This window comes from Notolabrus celidotus, chromosome 1, assembly GCF_009762535.1.
Source record: "Notolabrus celidotus isolate fNotCel1 chromosome 1, fNotCel1.pri, whole genome shotgun sequence".
NCBI classification, from domain to species: domain Eukaryota; kingdom Metazoa; phylum Chordata; class Actinopteri; order Labriformes; family Labridae; genus Notolabrus; species Notolabrus celidotus.
The window spans coordinates 19,888,207-19,911,115 of record NC_048272.1 but is presented as its reverse complement, the minus strand read 5'-3'; the positions used below and the strand labels follow the sequence as shown (position 1 = coordinate 19,911,115).

At 42.4% G+C, this 22,909-nt stretch overlaps 1 protein-coding gene across 1 annotated transcript in view; it reads right to left on the bottom strand.

Moving 5' to 3' along the window:
* Positions 1 to 22,909, bottom strand: part of arhgef10la (Rho guanine nucleotide exchange factor (GEF) 10-like a) — a 218,187-nt gene that overhangs the window by 112,746 nt on the left and 82,532 nt on the right. The window contains exons 17-18 of the mRNA XM_034684285.1: positions 16,223 to 16,338; positions 14,696 to 14,823 (exon numbers count right to left, since the gene is read on the bottom strand). Coding sequence (XP_034540176.1) covers positions 14,696 to 14,823; positions 16,223 to 16,338 — 244 coding nt within the window. The remainder of the gene's footprint in view (positions 1 to 14,695; positions 14,824 to 16,222; positions 16,339 to 22,909) is intronic.

Below are 22,909 nucleotides of genomic sequence, written 5' to 3'. Positions count from 1 at the left end.
TGTTGTTTTTATCATTCTCTTAAAACCTCTGGCCTCGCCTGCCACCGCTCAAAATGACATTTTGTTGTCATAGTCAAGTTAAAAACAATCTAATGATAACAGAGTGTTTTATTCTGAAAATCAACCAGATGTTTTAATTTTGTTTTGGTGCCTGACTTCCTGTCCCACTCCATCTGCTCTGTGGTGATTGATTCATCGTGCTCCAGCATTTGGCAAAAACAGAAGTCTTGGGTATCTGATCCATTGCCTTCTGACCTGCCAGATCAGAGACGCAACCGGAATGCAACAGAGAGGATCCAGTGGAAGTTAACACATTGACTAGAATAGAAACCCATCAGATCCTGTGCCGTAACGGATCAGAGATGGACCAGACACAGATCTGGTGGAATTTGGCTGTTAGACCGCTAAGCCACCAGCACCCTTAACTGAGGACCTTTTAATTTTTTTGTCTGTGTGTATCTCTGTGCATTGCGCCCTTAAAAAGAAACTTAATCCTTTAGAGTTGTTGCATGAAGGAAGTAAACTACTATTCAAGACAAAATTGAATGTAAGTGTGCCAAAGAAATTCACACATGTGAAGAGAAGGACTTCAATTTAACCGCCTTCTCACTGGAGGACTGCAGTGTGCCTTTGAGTTGCCAACAGTTAACACTCTCACAGATAGCCATGGGCTGTCCTCTCTCTTTTATCCTCTCAGGTCTTTCTCTTCATGTGTTGAAAGAGCTACAAATTGTATCTCGGCAGCACTGGGCTACAAAGCCCACGAAGACGAAGGGTAAAAAAATAAATGTCAGTCAAACACTGCTTTTACAGCTTGATCCCTCATGGCTGCCCAAACGTAAGCACGCTGAGACAGACTGTGTCACCCTCCATAGTGCAGAGTGTGATGTTTTTCTGTGCAAAGATAGCTCAAGGATAGTTTTTCTTTTCAAACGTCTCAGAAAAGGCCATTGTGTTTGTAAGCAGCTGGTTTTTGTTTGTCACACAGTTTTGTGACCACAAAAACTGATTCTGGCTTTTCTCCTGGCTTAAATCTTTACCAGGTATGTCTTTTTCCATTCTCTCATTCAAGCTTGAAGCAGGAAGGAAAAAAGGGAGCCATACAAGAAATCAAAAGAAAGACGAGCTGCTGAACAACAGAAATAAAAGATACCTTTTGTGAAACGAAATGGGTCAATGTCACTCCACCTGAGTACCACACAGTATTCTAAAAATAGAGATGACCATTAGAAGATGACAGTGTGGAGGTCTTATAGGAGTGATCTACGGTGGTTTCACAGGATAAAAAAACAGCACAGCTTTAGTCGATACCAAACATCAATACTGAATTGGCCCCCAAAATTTGAGGTCTCCCCCAGAGCGAAGTGTTTTACAGAGTTTTCTTCACTTTGTTGGTCAAACCGAATAACAGGACTGAAAAAAAATGAATGGATCCTGCATGATGAAGACAAAAACTCCTCTCTTTAGCTAAAGGTTGTCCTGGTCCAAAAGTCTATAATCAAATGATTAGATGAGGAGATGTTTGTAATAAAAATGATTGACCATCAGCAACTCCAGATATGAACAAGAATGTGACGAACAACTCTGTTAAAGCTGAACTTCATGACAGTCTGTTCCAAAACTGTTATGATATAGATTTTACAAACATGTATGCAAAGTTTGCTGCCAATTATCTACAATAACTGCAAAGGTTCTCTTTATGTTAAACAATACAGAGAAGATAATATTTTGTATTCTACAGGCTGCTTTACTTAGCTACAGCCTAACTAATAGCTGCTAACTTAGTAAATCACACACAGGTAGTCTTATTCCAGCGGTGTCCAAACTTTTTTCAAAGAGGGCCACATTTGATGTTTTCAGAATACCTCAGGGCCAGTGGCTCCTACTGAGACTTAGTAATCAGAAAAGTTATATATGAAATATCTAATTAATAGTAATTATTTTACTTTTTTTCTCAATAAATCAGTAACTAGGTAGCCCTCGGTTCTCCACAAGCCACATAAACATTGGCAAACTTTATATTCTTCTGGATGAAAATGATTTTCATTAGGGTTGGGCAATGTGGGAAAAATATTGGTAAATGGTAAATGGACTTGTACTTATATAGCGCTTTTCTAGTCTTTCTGACAACTCAAAGCGCTTTTACACTACTCATCACATTCACCCATTCCTACCCATTCACTCACTGATGGTAGAGGCTGCTACAGTAAGGGACCATCAGTGTTAGCTGATCTCATTCGTTCACATTCACACAGCTCTGAACAACAGAGGGAGCAATTCCGGGTTCAGTGTCTTGCTCAAGGACACTTCGGCATGTGACTGCCGGAGCTGGGATCGAACCGCCAACCTTCCGATTGATAGACGACCGACTCTACCCACTAGGCCACAGCCGCCCCAATATTGTATCATTATTTTCCTATGGCAGGATTCCGATCTGGATTTCATCACACTTCTTTTTCATGTTGTTTTTAAGACTTTTCTGACCAGCAGACAACATTTTTAGAACAAAATAATTATTTTCCTGCATTACCAACATTTTTTATGCACCAAATTTTAGCCTTTTCTGTAGGATTTCATAATTTTGATCTTGTCTTGTGTCCTCTGTTGTGTCTACTGAACTTCAAGTGTTCATCAAGAACATTTTCACATCATGATAAAGTCATTAATTTCGAAAAAAAACTGTCAACTTTAAGGGTTCTTGTGTTTCTTCTTTATTGCCGTCTTGCAGAATCCCCTGTGCTTTGGATTTATACAAGTAGTCAATATGAAGCTATTTGACACTTTTCTGGATTGACTTTAGTTTTGTTTGTGCGCTTGAAAGAAACTGCAAATGTACAGATGATTCAGAAGGTGATTAATATCTGTGCTATAAATAACACACAAGATGGAAGCTTGGGGCCATAAATAAATGGACCTTGGGCCGCGATTTGCCCCCGGGCTGTACTTTGGACATGCCTGCTTTAGGCATATCACTGCTAACTAGCAAAAATAGTTAAGAAAACTCTGTTATTTAAAGGTACATTCAGTTAGCTTGAGTCTGACTCATAGCCTCTAACAAGCTAAAGTAGTTGTGAAAACTTTGATGTGGCAAGCCCTTCGTAAGTTAGCTTTAGCCTGGGTCATAGTTGCTAACTAGCTCACGTAGTTAAGAAAACTGTTATCTTAAGGCCTTTCCTCTTACCCCTGAGAAAAAATACTGGGACATTTACATTTTTCAGTCTGATTAAGTTAGCTTAACCCTGAGTCCTAGCTGCTAACTAGCTAACATTGGACCTATCATTTTCTTGGGGCTACTTGAGTTAGTATCAACCTGCCTCAAAATTGCTTACTAATTAAGTTAAGAAAACCTGTGCGTCTTTAAATATAGAAAGTTAGCTTTAGCCTGACTTGTAGTTGCTAACTAGTAAAATTAGGAAAGAGAACTTTTGGGGCCTGATCTACTAAGATCCCAAAGAAGATGCGCTAATTTGCGTGTGCAAATAATAATTTTGCACGTGCTATTTCTGGGCGTGTTGCGGGGGATCTACTATGACTGCAAATGATAACGAGTGCAAAAGTGGTGCGGACCGCCCTTTAATGAGGATTTTGCGTGTGCTATTGGCTGTCACCATGGAGAGTTTGAGAGAACAGAGTGGCCTTAAGCGATAAATGAAGTTTGAAGCCATGGAGTTGGAGATCTTTGTGGAGGAGGGAAATAAACACATCGGTGAACTCCAGCAGAGACATCTCAGCATTAGAAACACGATTTGGGAGGCCATCTGTAAAAAGGTGAATGCTGTGAGGAAAAACAGAAGATCTGCCGATGAAATAAATGCATCTACTCTACTCCTCAACGCAATCAGTGTTTTGATGGAGTTTAGAGAGCAATTTGATGAGGTTAAGTCTGCCACTCTTGCTCTGGCTACTCAATTGGGAAGTCAATCGCAGTTTTGAAACAACCAGGGCCAGAAAAGTTAGGCGTCACTTGGATGAAGAGTCACCTCACTGTCCCAGAGAACAACTTTCGGATGAATGTTTTTAATGCCTGATATCATCATCCAGCAACTGTTCCAAAGATTCACCAGCTTAAATGGAACTGGGAACATTTTTGAGGCAATTCACCCCAACACACTGCTGCAAGCACGAGATGAGGAGTTACACCAAGCTGCCTGGCTGCTTAGTGAGCACTCATTTTCCAAGTTAAAACTAACTAAAAACCCCTTGATGAGCACGATGGGACAGAATAGACTGAGTGGACATGTCATGTAATCTATTGAGAATGACAGATCAAAGAAAATGGACATACAGTGCATCGTGGACAAGTCCTCGGAGCTTAAGGCTCGTCCAAACAGTGGTGAGTAGGCCGAGTACTTCATATTGATTTTTGGTTTGTATGTGAACATGTGGGCCGCTGTGCCATTTTTACTAAACTTTATAGCTGTTGTTACAATGGCCTACTGTCATCACATTAGTTGAAACAGTTAAAGTGGGTGTCAGAATGATGCGGTCTCTGTCCGTGGTGCTGAACTGCTTTGAATTTGTTTTGTTTTATTTTTTATTTTTTTTGTTATCTTGGTTTGATTGACTAAAAAATGTAGTAATGCTTGTAAGCCCCGCTGTTGCGAGCATGTTGTAAAGCGATGTTATGATAAGCTTTACAGTGACCGCGGCCATGTGTGCCAGTTTGCACCTGCCTTTCAAACGTGCTAAATATAGACGCAAAAACACCGCTCGCTATCTGCTTCAGGTTTGATAAATCACATTGTATGTGCTAAATGATCAAATTTGCATCTCCTCCTCCCAGTATTTTGCTCGTTGTGATGATCTGCATGTATTCTGCATATTCATGAAGGAAGACATGCTAAAGGGATAGCGACTGTTATTTTGCTCATTTGACAGACGCAATTCTCGATGCACCCGGTTAGTGCATCTGCTTTGCGCGCGCTATCAAGTTTGCACGTGTTTTTATTCACGCAAACTTTTAGTAGATCGGGCCCTTGGTGTCTTATGGCCTAATCGGTTAGCTATAGCCTACCTCAAAATTGCTAGGTTGTGAGACCTCTTATTTCTTTAGACGGATGTTGTTTGCTTCTAGTCTGGCTTCTAGTTATCTTTAGACAACTCTGTTGTCTTGAGGCATATTCAGTTAGCATCAGTCTGACTCATAGCTTCTAACAAGCTAACATAGTTGTGAAAATTTTGATGTGTCAAGGCCTACGTAAATTAGCTTTAGCTTTGGTCGTAGTTGCTAACTAGCTAACGTAGTTGAGAAGACTGTGGTGTGTCAAAGCCTTTCCTCTTACCCCCAAGAAAATATACTGGGAGCTATCATTTTCTTGCCGCTACTTTAGTTAGCTTCAGCCTGCCACAAAATTACTTACTGATTAAGTTAAGATAATGTATTTATTTATTGATCTATTTTATTTATTTATTTAAAGGGACATGCATATTAATGGGTATTTCAGTATAGAATTCATGTAAATCCCCGAAACTTGTGCATCTTAAAGCCTACTCAGTTAGCTGTAGCCTGCCTCAAAGTTGCTTCCTAGCTTAGATGGTGACCCCTATGATTTCTTTAGACTGATGTTGTTGGCTTTAGTCCGGCTTATAGATGCTAAACAGTGGGGTCTGGTTTCTTTCGGCTGCTTCAGTTATCTTAGCCTGACTCTTTGCTGCCGAATACTGGGACCTTTGATTCCTTTTGGCTGATTCGGTAAACTTCAACCTCATTTGAAGCAGCTAAAAAACTAATGTAGCTTAGAAAACTTGGGCTCATTTACTTCAGATCAGCCCTTCTCCTTTTTCTTTATTCACAGCTTTTCTATAAAAATAATCACCTGCCAGACAAGGTCACCTGCATCTGTCACCCACAGAGACGACTTTCTTAGAAGGGAAAGCTCGACTGATACCATTAAAGGTTTCACTTTGAATCTAACAGACAAAATGAAGAGCAGCAAATGGAGATTTTTAGGTTTTTATTCTGTGATTCACCAACCATGAAAACTTGTTTGACTAAGACCCCTCTCATAATGTTATGTCAATGCTCTCAGCAGCCATACTTATCTCAGTTTTAAACTTAAACCTTTACATATGTCTTCCTTCAGCACTTTGTCAATGTCTTTTTTTAACCTTGTTAGACCAGTAGCCAGGCTGTATGTTAATATTTGACTCTCTCTCTCCTGTCAACTAAAATGAAATAACTTCTTAATGCAGTCGTGTAAAGTGAAACTGGCAGCATGGGCCCTGAGTTAGCAATGACTCAATAATTGACAGGAGCACTTCGTTGTCTTGATTGATCAGCCTTCATTGAAACTACAAATACACTGTCTGGCAGAGGATGAGATGTCTTCTTTAAGCACTAAGCAGCTTTCCAAAATAATGGCCCAGCTTCAGTCCCCTGTATAAGTATTCCACAGTGATTCCGAGGCGATGAAAGCAAGAAAAAGGAGAGTGTAAGAGAGCTCTCGACAAAAGGGTTGGAGGTTGAGCTCTCTGGCACACAGAAGGAAGACAATTTCACATTCCGACATCATTAGAAGGTAATAGAGTGAAGAACAGTGAGCAGCCTGAAACTCTTCTTCTGTCACACCTGCTGCTGCCCGCTGCAAATTTATTTTCATTTCATATAGAGGAAGGGAAAATGGCCGAGCCAGGAGCACACACGTCGGGGATAGAAAGAGAGAGATTGCGAATGGAAAAGAGGTAAGTAAGATCTCAAACTTCCTTGACGTGTTGAAAAAATCTGAGACATTGAAAAGAGGTGTAATTCATACCATTCTCAGCTTAAATATAGCAGAGGCAATTTGCCGAAGACAGAAGGGGAGACAGCATGTGACACGAATACAACTACTCACTTGGTTGGATTCCTAAGGTAACACTTCATGCCCACACAGCCTCAGACATGCTAAACTGAGAGCAGCCTCCGATTCCTCCCTCCCGCCTGCTGATTGACAGCCGCAGTGCAGGTGTGGTGCACTGCTTGAATGGAGAACTAGACTCAGGTAGTGCTGGCAGAGGGGAGATGAGGAGAGAGGAGAGATGTAAAGCGAGTCAAAAAAAAAAAAAAAAAGGAGAGGAGAGGAGAGGAGAGGAGAGAGGGCAGAGTGGGGCGAGACAAGCGAAGCAAGCAAGGAGTTGGTTCGGCTGATTTATAGGAGCAGGTCGGTGCCGAAGCACACGTGTGACACTAATGCACAAGGACGGGACAGATGTAGAAGTGAGTGCAGAGTGGCAGTCTGTCATGCACTCTTCCTTCAGTTCACCTCCAGCCTCCTGAGTCACAGAGAACGTCTGCGCTGCAAACACTAAAAGGAGTTAAAGGTGACGGCTCAGAGTCCATATGAGAGTTGGTTGAACTAGTTCTGCATTGCCAAGACTCTCAGTCACAGAAGAATGTAACAAGGGAGAGTTCAGACTGAAGGGGATGTGTTGAGGTCACAGGATTGTAAACAAACAGACATAAGATTCTCTGAAGGCAGAACAAAAGTAGCCTGGAAACTAGAGTTCATCCGGTATAGAAAAAGGGTGTTGGTATCTTCCTCTGGTAGAGCCTTAACATATTATGTCAACAAATCTATGACTATAATTTATAGCTGCTCCAAAAATCTGCTGATTACAGGTGAACTATCATGTGACGATAAAAAAACACCAACACCACAGTGCTAGTGGAGAGTAATATCAGTAAAAGCGAGCACAATGTCAGCAACAAGTACATTTTCCTCAGGTAAGATGTACTTTGTATGTGCTGCTAGGAAGGCTAGAGCCAATCCCTGCTTGTCCCTTTGCTGGTCTAGAACCACAAACCGCTTACATCAGGGGCAAGGGACAGGGTTGCCGTGATTAAAAACACGAACCAAACCTGTGTCCGCCATTGTCCTGCAGTGAAAAAATAAAAAAGACTGATGGATTACAAGGCAAAGCAGTGGTCGTCAGAGGAGAAAGGCTGCCGTCGTCCGCCACTGTTGCTGTGGTGAGGGAAAGTTTGCACTGGCGCTGCTGGGAAAATCGGTCACGTAAATTTGACGTCATGGCGTGCCTATTCCACGGGCTCAAGTGTGTAGAAAAACAAACAAGTGCTGTGTTGGTTCGCGAGTTCAACCAGCTCCAAACCAGTGCGAGCACCAGCCCGGAAATATAACCTGGTTTGCATTGGTCGAAAAGGGGCATCAGTGTCCTCCACAAAGTCTGTCTCTGGTTTACATGCTGCTGGTGGCTGCATATGACCTGAACTCTGAGGTGTGCCCTCTAGAGGTTTCCTCCAGTATGACGCGTAGTGCATGGTCAAATATATGTGCAATTACATCCACGATACAGTGGATTGTAGACACAAACACAAGGGTTGTGATTAAGAAAAGTTTTCTTTGCAGTGCCAACAGCATTTTGTCATCTAGGTTAAACAACTGCTTGATAATTCATGAAGTATACCAGGTGTAAGATGAGCATATCCCCAAATAAGTGATAAGACCTCAAATAAAAGACCTTCTTATACACATTTCCCCAATTTGTTGCAATTACACAAGCAGCGAGACACTTTTCCTCAACAGCTGACCCACGAAAATCTACCATAGGTGCCCTTCAGCTTCAGCACCACTGCACCTGATTACTGGCTGAAAGTTTAGTGGTTATTCTGGGGTCTAAAAATCAGCAAGATGTCTCTGAATAAATAAAGCTGAGAAATGGGAGCAGAGGTTGTGGCAGGTGCAGAGGTATAGTGCAATTCAACAACCATTACACGCTTAAGCACAAAGATGTCACAGAGGTTATATAAAGTCTTTTCAACATAGGTATGCTTTGATATCTGCAAAGTTACTCCGGAAGACAAAGTTTATCTTTGAGGCATCAGTCTGACACTCAATTGTTTGAGTTTTCTGAAATGAAATAATCAGCCCATAAAAACAAAGAACAGAAGTAACGAGGATGAGAGATGATGCTGCTTGATTTTATTAGCATTTATTAGAGCTGTGAGCGCATCAAAGAAATTAACACACTGGTTTGGCATTAATCATACGAGACATGGAAGTTTGAACAAATTAAACCTTGAGCATATTTAAGGGTCAGGGTCACTTAGCAGATAATAAAGGTTATGTAAATTATAAAGATCTGCAATGTACGTATGCACAAGAGCACCTCTCCACATATACAATGAGAGAAACCCCTCTGCTGTTCACACACAAAGCAAAGGTCAAAAAGACCCTCCAGATCCTCTTTAGGAGTCTGTTTTGACAAGACTCTCAGCCAGAACAAACTGGAAATGAAGCCTGGCTCCGTCACATGACTGAGAATGTAAGGTTTGCCATTTGCCTTGCAGGTAGCCTGCAGAGCCTCAATAAAAAGGACCATGCAGAAAGGAGCTCGGGGCTTACAATACTGTTCCTTCATGCATGCTTGTGGGGTTCGAGGATAAAGCAACAAACACATTCGGTTAAAGTATGAAATTTGGAGTCTGTATCTTTGGCCTTATGGCCCGTGTATCTGTGCCTGTGGTTGCTCCAGCAGACGCAGTAAAAAAGGATGTTAATGAACTGCTGTCACACGTAGGCTGGTGCCTTTGAGGCAGCAGTCAGAATTCTCTCCACGTCCTCAGTCTGTTTGCAGTGTGGAGGCTGTGATGTGCTGCCTGACTGCAGAGAGTTGCTCACGGCCAGACAGGAGGGGACCAACTCAGTACAGGGGGTCCCTGCTGCGGCCCCACTCTCTCCCCAGCAGAGCAAAGGCTTGCCTCTATATGTGTGTGTATGTTTGTGTGTGTGTGTGTATGTGTGTTTCTGCCCCTGTATGCGTATGCATCTCTGTCCGACATTTATGCTTGCTTTTAGGCGTGCAGGTGCATCTGTAAACAGCAAGCAAGAGAGGAATCATTCTTGGTGCAATAAGAGTCTTTCAGAGCACAGTTTCCTGAATATTACTATTCAATTTGGTACAAAAAAGAGGGGTTAGTGTGTGTGTGTTTGCGTGTGAGTGTGAGATTATGTGGGTGTGTTTGTGTTTGGGAGATGGACAGGGCCAGTTTGCCCACCGCTCTCCCATACAATCTGCCACTGCTGCACCCTGGGTAGTGTCAGAATGGTTTGGACACCCACTGTGCCACCTGTCACCTCCAGCCCTGAGGCTCACTGCCAGTCCAGCCACCCGACACCAAGGCCCAGCCTCAATTAGATTGCTTTCACACAACCAGGATTGTTTTTTTTTTGTCGCGGTCAGGAGATTTATCTCTCTCAGCCAACATTGAAATCTGTTACCTGTGCACAGAGCTGTGCTCATTTCTGGGTAAGCTTTAGGCAGAGGTGGCACGCATCAAGATTTAAAGACAATGAAGATGCTGCTCCAAACAATAAAAAGCTGTGATGATATTAAGGTTAAAATTTCATTAAGCATTAAGCTACATGTTCTGAATGATTCATATTTGACTGACATCGGCCGTATGCAAGAAACAACGGCACATGTGAAAATAAACACGGTGCAGGAGATTTGATTGTCTGAGTCAGAATCAGAGGAGGTAGATGAAGATGTCACTGAATGGGGAGTAAGTAAACACTGTGTCAGCTATATTATATTTCAAAATGAGAGTACAAATATATTCTCATGTTCTCAAAGCTTTCAATCAATCTTTATAGCTCCAAACCACAACAAATGTTATCTCGAGACTCTTTCCAAATAGAGCAGGTCTAGACCATACTGTTTGTTTTAGTATTGACACATCAAGACTGGGTACGATCCAGTCCCATTTTACAGACAAGACTCGACCATATCTCATCTTAATCCACCATAAGCATTGCACCTCACCGCAGAGCACTTCGCAGCATTTAGCAAGTTACAGTGGCAAGGACAAACTTCCTTTTACAGGCAGAAACCTCCAGCAGGACCAGACTCATGTTAGACACACATCTGCTGAGACCGAGTTGGGGTTGGAAAGAGGGATAGATGAGAATAAGAGAGAGAGAGAGAGAGAGAGAGAGAGAGAGAGAGAGAGAGAGAGAGAGAGAGAGAGAGTGATTGTAGTGATGCCGCTGGAGTCCAGAACGTCCATTTCAGATGGAGTCTGGAACAACGTCTAAGGCAGCTCAGAGGAACTTACAAGACAAGGGAGCTCAGGGACTCCAAGCTATGAATAACATGCTTTAAGCGAGCCCTGTAGAGTCAGTGACTTCTTATCACAGAGCTAAATTCCAAATGACAGCTCCCGACACCTGCGGCTGGAAATAGATCATCAATGGCCTGAGCTCAATACCCACAGCCAACAAAAGACAAGTCCAATCCACACCCCAAAGACAACGTCCCGTCCCAGAGATAACGTATGCTCCAGACAGATGGATCTGTTTATGTGACTCTTTGCTGTGATTGGTTCCAGGAATAAATATGTGAGCACACCCACACTCAGTTCAAACTAGAAACTTCCCTGATGATGTTTTTGTTTTGAAGTTAAACTCATTTGCATCACTTTTAAGATGCTCACCTCTGTGAACATAAACCCTGAATTACACAGTTAGAGGGCTCCTTAGATCAGGTTTCCAGAGGTGTTTAGTTTTAAATGTAAAACCCCACCTTAAACATCTGTAGAGGTGGGAAATCTCCACATCAGTTCAGCTGCTAATGACGTTATCACAAGAACACAGCAAATAGGGGACCCCTCGAAGGGGAATTCGGGGACCATCTTGTAAGCATGACATCTGGCTCCACCAAACATCTGAGTAAGCAGATTGGCCCTGCAGGCCTGGTGTGACAGCCGACGAGGAAGCTGGGAGATGTGGGAGAAGTGATCGGCACAGCTCTGCTGCTCAAGCTGTCACTTTAGCTTGGCTTGGCACTGTCTCAGTCTCCCTGGCTCTGAAGCATTAGGGCCCACTCCTCTGACTGCTGCTGCCCTGCCGGCACCAAGCCAGGTCTTTCATAGGGAGGTCGATCATCACTCTCACTCTCACTCGTTTCTTTTTTCCTCTCCTTCTCCTGCTCAGCTTCTCTCAGCAGGGCACCGGCTCCTCTATCTCGACCTTTCCCTCTTTGTCCTCCCTTGTCTTTCTTTCTTATCCTTTTCCCCAACAGGAGCCACGAAATGGGATCCATGATAATCTGCCGTTGTTTGCTATTCTCAGTTCCTGTGCAGCACTCAAAGCTTCTCAAACGCTCTCTCCTTGCCATCTTTGTTCCTTCTCTAAGTAGGCGTTAAGTCATTCAGGAGTCACTCCACCCATCAGGATCCACTCTGACATGTAAAGACAACCACTTAACATCCTTAAAATGGAGAGGGAACCTGCCATTCATGCTCAGATGAACTTCACTGCAACTGCTGCTGATTTGTTTGGACTGACAAAGTAAAACCGCATTATCAATTATTTTGGCATTGCGAGTCATCTAATTGGAGGACATAAATAAACACAAAAACATGTTTTTCAAGTTATTACGGTTCTTAGAAGAGTTGACCTTTGAGTAAAAAACCTTATGTAATACAAATCAGTGGATAAATGGCAGCACTTTACAATAGAGGCATATCATACGCAACATTTGCGACACTGCAAACATTAAAGATGCACGTCATTACAACAATTACATAAAGGATGTACTCAGATCTAATGTAAGGTAAAAGTTAAAGCAGAAAAGTGAAGCTTATTAATGATTCCTCTAAAGTAGAGGAGGAAATGAATTATTTGAGCTGGGTAATTACCCACTCACCACAGACTAAACTGTTCTCTTACCTCTAATTTGTAAAAGGTCATGGTGTCCTGTTGGCCCGGTGTTAAGTGCATGTATGTAATCAGAGTCTCTTCTTATTCTTAGCTGTCCGCCGGTTCCTCCTACACCATTTTTTTCTGGTTATTTCATCCTTAAAAGCTTTTTGGCTTTTAACCGTTGTGCTCCTACTGTGTTGCTGTTGTCGCAGTGTTTATTGTCTTTGCTGTTTGTTGAAACTCAAACTGTTGAGGCGGCACTGAAATAGTCATCGTGAAGAAGTGACTGAGCCGACTTTTAATTTGACGGTTAGAAAAAGATAAATACGACAGACATGAGCTGTAGTCTGGCAGGTTTGTTATGGAGTGAGTCTCTCCTGTGACTTGGTGAAGTGCATGTTTTCCATCTGCTTATAGGTGCAGTGGGGAGTTTTTTTAGTAGAACAGACCTGGTAGAAATCATGCATCACAGAAGCACTTTGTCCTAGAAGGCCATCATCACTTGTAGAGCTTTACAGGCGTGAGGTGGTAGTGAGCAAGCATATCAAACTAGAATCTGACTGCTAGATACCCATAAAATATACCCCCCTGTACCTTTAAGTTACAAAAGCAAACACTCAGAAAACAGTAAAAACTGAGCACATACTCATCGAACATGACTAAATGCAGGATAACAGAGTCTGCAGGCGGATTATGTCAAATTTACTAGAGCTAGCACCTTCGGCTTTCAGTCCTCCTTGCAGGTTAACATCCTCATGCCTGTGCCTACATACAACTTCATCTCCATTCTCAAAATCCTAATGCTGCAAAACTGCACAGTTCTAAAAGATGACACCTTTCATCTGTGTTTGTTTACATCCAGGTAGTAGAGCATTGTAGCATTATAGTAGTAGCCATTAACCAGAGCTAGGGGTGGATGGAAGCTCAGATACAGCATTAGCTGACATTTTGGGCCTACACCATAGAATGTATAAATAATGGTCGTGGTATCCCTGATCACACATCTGCAATCATCCATATTGCCATATTGGAAATGCTGAACGAGAATTAACTTCTGTTGAGCTAGTGTAAGGCGGGCTTTGACCCTCCTCGCCAACAGCTGTGTTCCCACCTGTCAGTCAAGTCAGTCATGTCCTTAAATGGGCAAAACTTGCAATCTTAATATCTTCTGCACTGTCGCGTGTATGTGGTTTGTGGTGTTTCTGCTGCGAGAAACAGGCTATATACCTGTTCTGCTGCAAAGCTGGCCTTTTAAGATGGGACTCAATGGCATTTCCTGATAGACTGGATAATAAACCATCTGTTTCTGAAGCGCTGTTTTGAGGCCTATCGTCAGAGGGTGTCATATTAGAAATGCTAAACACAACCAAACTTCGTCCGAGCTAGTGTGAGGTAAAGAGGCGGGCTTTGTCCAGTCAGCTGTGCCTCTCATAATGGAAAACTCGTACTCTACAGTGTGTTGATAGAGAAATGAGCTATTCAGACTACACAATTTTTTTGTACCAGGCTGTAAACATGTTTGTTTCTGCTGTAAAGATCGGCTGTTTTCAATTGGTGTGGATGTGGTTTCCGGTATTTCCAAAGCCAGCGTCAAGAGGACGCTTGAGGAACTGCAGTTTTAATACTTCCACAAGGCCTGAGGCTGTCCCTTGCATTTCCTTGGCTTTCAAGTCAGCCTAAAGTGGATACTTCTAGGCTGCACTTTGTTGGCTTGAGCGTTGGCTTCATTTTTTAACACCAGAGGTTTGCTGTTTGTTTTTGCTGTTAGCACTGTTTTTAATATGCATCTTCCTCCCCATGTAGGCCTGTAAAACTCTACAGTACTGTGTCACAATATTTGAAATGTTACGGGAAACATCTTTAATCATCTCTGGGGTTCAAACCGCTTGGTGATGGTCAGATAATTTGTACGTTAAAGAGTCATTAATTATCATAAACATGCAACCGATAGACATCTGATGACCTGTGCTCAAAAATATCTGAAATTGGAGACGGCATTGAAGCGTTACAATCCATTTCACATGGAGCACATCTGTATGGGAGATAGTACTTACTTGTCTGGCCTGCCAGGCACCTGCAGGCGTAAGCGACATTTGTTAGCACTCTGGATCTGTTCTTCTTTGATGCGAATAAGCCTCTGCAGAGCCAGACACCAGTCCTGGGCCACAGTGGTGTTCAGGTTCTTTGAAGGAAAAACACACACAGTTAACATTTGTATCTCTGCTGTGGCATACAGCTGGTCATATAGCTGAGATATAAGCACATTTCATGCATACAGACCACAGGGGAGGACTCTGGAAGTGCATATATTTTTTTCCACCAACACACAGACAAGCACATCCACTCGCAGCCACATTTTTATCCCCTCAAATATAACGTTGAATTTATTTCAACACCAGCATCCATTTTACAGTAAAAGCCAGTCCCTCAAGTCAAATAGAATCAAATCAATTTTCTGCAGTCAATGAGCTGCACAGAAGTGTTTCTCCTATTTGTTCGCTGGACAATATTATAACAGGGTGGAAAGTGAAAATAAGCCATTTAGTGCCAGGCCAATATCACTCCTCCTGAGGACATTGTGCTCATTAAGTGCAGGGAGGCAAAGGTGCATCATTAGCCTGAGAGGCTTTTTGGTGATTGCAGGAGTGTGCCCCCCTGGCTGTGGAGTGTATGGGAGTGTGAATGTGTTAGTGACAGACTACTGGGAAGTGTCCTGATTCGAACGCTACAGGAGGGACACTGATGGTTCCTTTTTTGCAACAGAGCAAATCTGACATTTCTATATCAGAGGGAACATCTCATTCCCACTATTGTGGCTCTGTTGATGAGGAGATAGATGTGAGGCTTCCTGCAGTTAGGAATTGAAGATTCAAGAGGCATGCAAGGCCGCCTCTTTGATCACATTTTAAACATCTTTAGACTTCTTTTTGCACTTTCTTTAAGAGGAATAGCAAAAAGGAGGGTTCCCCAAATGGTTTCTCTTTACCATCCCAACTTGATCTCTTAGTTCGCACTGAATCTGGGAATTTTAATTAACTCTGTAGACTTCTACTCTGACTTTGCCGCCTTTGGGGTGCTCTCAGGGTTTAGGAGCTACTGTAAGGTAAGCTGCAGTTTACGGCATACATTCCGTATTTCATGCAATTTCCAAAAATATCTTCCAGCACATCAGTCAAATCTCGAGATAACAGTCTTGTGACCAGTTTTCAAAGTTCAGTGCAGCTTTGGGAGGATAAAAAGCACATTTGAAGGTCAGTCTGTGGGTGCATGTCTTTTTTTAAGTGGCCAATTTGAACTGAGGCTTTTAAAGGGACCCCATAGAGTGCTGTCATAAATGTTACTAACTGTGACTTTAGAGGTTCGGACTGAGGAAAACTTCTACCTGACATCTCCCCACCTGACAGACTTTGATGCATTATGTAGTAACAATAATCTCACAACTTTACATTTTATTTATGGAGGGCTTTTCAGGATACTCAAAGACTAGACTTTGTTGCATTATAAATGCTGTATAAGCTAACAGATTCTCCCTGTGAGATGGTCCAGCATCGGTTAAAGTGTCAACATGAAGGCACACGTACCTGGTACATCCCCTGCAGCGTGCCCACAAGCAGAGTGACCTCCTCCACGACAGAAAGGTCATGTTGCAGCTCCTGGAGCTCCTGGTAGAGCCGCGGAGGACCCAGGATGGCTTTACCTAAGAGGTGAGTCACATGCAAGGAAAAGAGTTTAACTTATCACTGATAGACTGAATATCCTTTGAGAATGATGAAGTAAATTTGAAAGGGCCAAAACAACTTCAGAAGTCTCAAGGTTATGCTTTCAGAGTGCTTGTTCTGAGTGAACACAAGTCCAAAACTCAGAGGTGTCCAGAAAACCTTTACGAAAATCTGACAATTCTCATCTTTTTAAAGAACAATCCGACAAACATATTATAGTTTACTTATTTTACTTTACTCAGGTATATTTGATTTATTTGGATCCCCATTGGTGACCACCAAGGTAGGAGCTACTCTCTCCAGGGTCCACATGTCCCATTAAGGTAAAGAAAAAAAAACAAGACAAACAGGGATGCATGGAGTCCCCCACTATTTCAGTGGATGATAACATGATTATTACTTGCAAAACATGCGCTCCAAGTATTCCAAGAGGAGGGATTGAGAGTCATCAAATTTTAACAAAGCTTTTAAGTCACCCAAAAGGTCAATATCACAAAGGAGAAAAGATAAGAAGCAGAGAAGCTGCAGTTAGAATCATATAACAGTGAGTGCCGTCATGCTTATACCACAGGTATTTGAGAACTTCAGAGGTTAGCAGAAACAACCAAAAGTTAAAGCAATCAATGATAAAAACTATGAATTTACAGCACTAGATGATCAACCTGTCCCTAAGGTACAGGACCAAGGATTTCAGCAGTTAATGGAGTGTTTGGAGCAGTACGTACAGTGCTGTATGATGTGATCTCTACACACATTCACAGTCTGATCCATAACACCAGTGATACAAGTTTTAATAGATGTATGGACTAAGGATGGGCATTTCAAGCCAAAACACTATTCGAGAGTCACTCGTATCTTATCGGTGATGGCTGTCACTACTGTGTTCTTCTTTTTTTGCTGTTTAATGCAGTTAGCATTCTTCTTCTGTTACTAACCATTGCTCAAAAAACCCACTCTCAACCCAGCCCAGGTTGAAAATTACAGGCCGGTCTCACTTCTTCCATTCCTTTCAAAAATACTGGAGCACACAGTCTTCAACCAGCTCTCAGAATACTTACAGAACCATGATCTACTTGATCAGTATCAGTCTGGCTTTAAGCGGGGCCACTCTACTGAAACTGCACTGTTGTCGGTAACAGAATCGTTGTGTGTGGCTAAAGCAGCGGGTCAGTCCTCAGTTCTCTTGCTGCTGGATCTGTCTGCTGCTTTTGACACAGTAAACCACCAAATCCTCCTCTCTACACTCTCCTCACTTGGTATCTCAGGGTCTGCCCTCCAGTGGTTCAAGTCCTACCTCACAGGGGGATCTTTTAGAGTATCATGGAGAGGAGAAGTGTCCAATATGCATGGCTTATCAACAGGGGTACCTCAAGGGTCAGTGCTTGGTCCCCTCCTGTTCTCAATATACACCACATCACTTGGTGCAGTGATCCGCTCCCATGGCTTTTCCTATCACTGCTATGCAGATGATACACAGCTTTTCCTGTCTTTTCCACCTGACGACACAACTGTCTCAGCTCTGATCTCATCCTGCCTTGCTGACATTTCTAAATGGTTGAGGGAACGTCACCTACAGCTCAACCTGTCCAAGACTGAGCTTATTATCATTCCAGCCAGTCCCACTATGGACCCACAGATCAATATCCAGTTTGGATCACAAAACCTCATGCCCACTAAGTCTGCCCAAAATCTGGGTGTCATGATTGATGACCAGCTAACCTACAAGGTTCATGTTGCCTCGATTGCTCGGTCCTGCCGTTTTTCCCTCTATAACATCAAGAGGATCAGACCCTACCTGACAGAACACGCAACACAGCTCCTGGTTCAAGCTCTTGTAATGTCACGCATTGACTACTGCAACTCTCTACTGGCAGGCCTCCCTGCATTCACAGTTAAACCTCTGCAAATGATCCAGGACGCAGCAGCACGTCTGGTCTTCAACCAGCCTAAGACAGCTCATGTCACTCCCCTGCTCATTTCGCTACACTGGCTTCCAGTTGCAGCTCGCATCAGATACAAAACTCTAATCATGACTTACAAAGCAGCCACCAAAACCGCTCCAGTTTACCTGGAACCCCTCATCCAGGTCTACTGCCCTTCTCGCCCGCTACGCTCAGCCTCTGAAAAGTGCCTAGTGCTTCCAACACACAAGGCCTCAAAATTAAAATGACTAGCTCGACTCTTCTCTTCTGTTGCCCCTAAATGGTGGAATGAATTGGCCAACTCCATTCGATCTGCAGAGTCCCTCTCAACTTTCAAAAGACAGCTAAAGACCCAGCTCTTTAAGAAGCACTATGAACTTAGCTAGACTGTTCTCCACTGTTGTCCCCAGTGGCAGATCATGTCTTCCAGCTACAATTGACTCGCACTGTCCTTCTCTACTCTGGGAATCTGTGTTCAGCTCTTGAGTGACCCAGCACTTGGTACTTTGGTCATTTTGTGGTGATGTTAAATGTTGATGATGATAATGGAAGGTATTAAATTGTTTGGTTGCTTCATTGTAGCTGTTCCTACGGAGCCCCTAAAGTGACGTGCAGAAATTTTTTTTTGGAAAGTATCTCGTGCGCACGAGATACTTTCTCGTGAGCACCAGATACTTTCTCGTGCGCACGAGATACTTTCACGTGCGCACAAGAAAGTATCTGGTGCTCACGAGAAAGTATCAGCCAATTATAGTGTAGATTCCAGGGTATGTGGTTGTGAAGCGATCCCTTTAGCCATGCCCGAGACCAGAGCACACCGAGACCAGAACGCACCGAGACCAGAGCGCACCGAGACCAGAGCGCACCGAGACCGGAACGCACCGAGACCAGAACGCACCGAGACCAGAACGCACCGAGACCAGAGCGCACAGAGACCAGAGCGCACAGAGATAGAGCGCACCGAGACCAAGACTAGTCGATATCATCCCGCATTTAGGCAGTTATTTAATGAGGACTATGTTTGATCCTTTGTTACAATGGGTAGCCTATCTGCAAACGTTTTATCCTCACCCTGTTACTGTATTATTGATCAGTCTGACGTTCATTTACCTGCATATGAAAAGTGCTTTAATTCCTTTAACCCATTATGTTAACACCATGATGATGTTTTATGCTTGGTCCAGATTTGCTGAAGTCCGTTTTACACTGCTGTATATCAAAGTTAATAGAACACTGATTAGGAAATTGCTCAATGTATTTGTAAAGCACTGGAGTGCGCAGGTGTCTTCTTGCTTTGGAGAATAAGCAAAGCTTGAGTCGGTCTCTACTCTTTAGACTTTGACATATTTATTGAGGCCGTACAGGAGGTTTCATCATTAATATCCTGGCATAAAACATAATCTCCTGCTCTCCTCTTCATTAACATAACAGGGTGCAAATACTGTGTGATGACGTCACATCTGCACGCACAGTGTAACCTTTGACAGAACAGTACAATACAAAGAGCAAGGGCGCCATCTAGTGACCACATTTAACAGTATTATTACCACAGATAATATCTGATCAATAAAAATAAGTTCACTTTGATTTGCCAAAGACTACCAAAGACTACCAAAGCTACCAAAGCTAAATCAGTTCTTCAGTATAATGTTCAAATTAAAGGAATTAAAGCACTTTTCATATGCAGGTAAACGAACGTCAGACTGATCAATAATACAGTAACGGGCTGAGGATAAAATGTTTGCAGATAGGCTACCCATTGTAACAAAGGATCAAACATAGTCCTCATTAAATAACTGCCTAAATGCGGGAGGATATCGACTAGTCTTGGTCTCTGTGCGCTCTGGTCTCGGTGCGCTCTGGTCTCGGGCATGGCTAAAGGGATCGCTTCACAACCACATACCCTGGAATCTACACTATGATTGGCTGCATAGGAGTGAGACATCTGATTGGTTACAGACATTGCCCTGCAGTCTCAAAAATTCCATTCACAAATGCAGTGAGGTTCACAAATTACAAACAGTTCGTAAATGCAGACTTAACAGTCCGTATATAAATGTAACAAGATACAAGGCAGCCCAAGGTTGAAATAAAGCTCAACTAACTGCTGTACTGTCATTTTTAGATCGAAACTGGTTGATCTCCAGTGCTAACTTGGTATCTGGTGCGCACGAGAAAGTATCTCGTGCGCACGAGATACTTTCCAAAAAAAAAAATCTGCACGTCACTTTAGGGGCTCCGTATGTTCCTTATTTTGAAAAAAAAAAAAAAAAATCCGTACTTACTTTTTTTGCATTGCCTTTACACTGCTTGGCAGTACCTGCACCCAAATTGACTTGAAGCACTTTGTTACTCGTACTGATCTTGTTTCCTATTGTCTAGATCTTTGCTTGTGTTGTTCTTGTTCTCGTATGTACGTCACTTTGGATAAAACCGTCTGCTAAATGACAATGTAACATTGCAACATTGTAACTAAATGTGGTTAGCAAATAGCTTTAAGACGCTCTATGGAAGGAATACCGTATTACAAGGTCTCATGTTACTCCGATCCTCATATCTTTGCACTGGCTTCCAGTTAAATGTAGAATCCAGTTTAGAATTCTTGTTATTGTTTACAGCGCTCAGTGGTCAGGCTCCAGTCTATATCAGGGAGCTGCTGAAGCCTTATAACTACAGCAGGACTCTGAGGTCCTCTGGTCAGGGTTTACTGGTTGTGCCTCGTACCAGGTTCAAAACTAAAGGGGACTCTGCTTTCTAGGTTGTTGGTCCTAAACTCTGGAACAGTCTCCCTCTGGAACTCAGAACTGCAGTGGACACTGTTGACAGTTTTAAAAAGCAATTGAAGACCTATCTGTTTAGACTTGCCTTTGTTTAATCTGTCTGTTTTCATGTCATGTTTTTGTATTTATTTGCAATCTCTGTTTTGCCTTTAAAGTTATTATTTTGTTGTTGTTGTAAAGCACCTTGTGACCTCTGTTCTTGAAAGGTGCTCTATAAATAAACATTACCTACTACTTACTTACTTACAACCAGGCACAGGTAAAAATGCTGAAAACAGTACTTTTAAAATGAGATAACACTTTAATTAACTGTTCCATTTCAGTCAGACCTGTTCTTTGATTTCTGTGTTTTAACAGCGGTGATTTTAGTTAGAATATCAACATGATGCATCTTTGCTCTTTTAATCTCCCCGTCTTATCCTCAAGTGTGCATAAACTACACACTTTAAAATAAGTAATATGACAAAAAAAATATCAGTAATGTTAGCGATAGTGGCCATCAGGAGCAGGAGTGCCGGGCCAAAAGAATCCATATTATGCACACCTAGTAATCATAATAATGATCATTGTAACAATTATAACAGTAAAAACAGTAAAAAACAGTAAAACTTCTACCAGTGACTGAATAATACAATAGAAGAACGACAGACAAAGAGGCTCTTCATTTATGATCATCTATTCTTATTATGCAGGAAATAATATATTTTGTGGAGAGGGGCCCTGTGACAGGAGATCTTTCTTTGAACTCTTTCTGAAACACTTTGTATGGCTCATCTCCGTACATTTACACATCACAGTAGTTGGCCTTGGAGTTGAGTATCCCGGTTGTAAGCCTTATCCCAGATTATATCATATTCAGGATATGGTGTTTACATTAACACAGAGAAACCTGGTCCATCATATCACTGTGTATGTGATAAATACCTACATCCTGGTTTCTGATTACTGGATCTTATTTGTGCAGACGCCTTTGATGTTAAATTTTTACAACACAAGTCCAGCAATTCTGAAATCTGTACGCCTAGGATGTAAGAGACAAATGACCTCAAACAAAAGAAATAGCTCTCTCTGCTGTTTGAAAATGGTACAGATATTTATTTTTCATCTCACTGATGTGAAACGTCTTCTTTGTGTCCTCTTTTAACCGTCTCAGGAGGAACTAATACATCCCAAGCGTACCACATAAAAAAAACATCCAATAAATGTATACTGAATATGAACCAACTCTCCTGCGTGATATTGAAGTTCAAGGTCAAAATATCCAACAAGCAGAAGAGAAATGAGAAAAATAATCTTTAGGGAACGACCGAGCGGAGAAAGAAAGACAGAAAAGTTGCTTTTTGCAGAAACTCCAGTGGCACTAATAAAAGAGGTTCAATGTTGACAGGATCGATCTTCATTATGTGTTGAACCACAGAGGCTGAATTTATGAGTAAAAACAATCAGATGGAGAAACTGTTATTTGGAGCTATGATGCCCTTTTGCTGCCCAAAAGGAATGCAGGTGTCTCATTAGACGCAAAATGCAGCATCGATTGGAGGCGTGCTACCTTCAAAGTCTCTCTCTGCTACTGCTGCAAATCGATAGCTGTGTCTCCTCCTGTCTACCGTCCTCGGTCCCAGCTCCCCCTGGCCCACATCTTCCCAGCAGGCTCTATGAGAAGTGCCTAATTAAATTCTGCAGGTAGATTTTGCTCTGGAGCTGTCCTGCACTGTCACTGCTGCTGTATAAAAAGTAGCAGGAGAGCTGAGCTGTAGCTATGCAGGCTTAGTGAAGCATGCTCCTCTAAGGGGACCCGCTGCCTTTTGTCTACCCACGTGCACAAATGGAGTGAGAGTAAAGCTCTA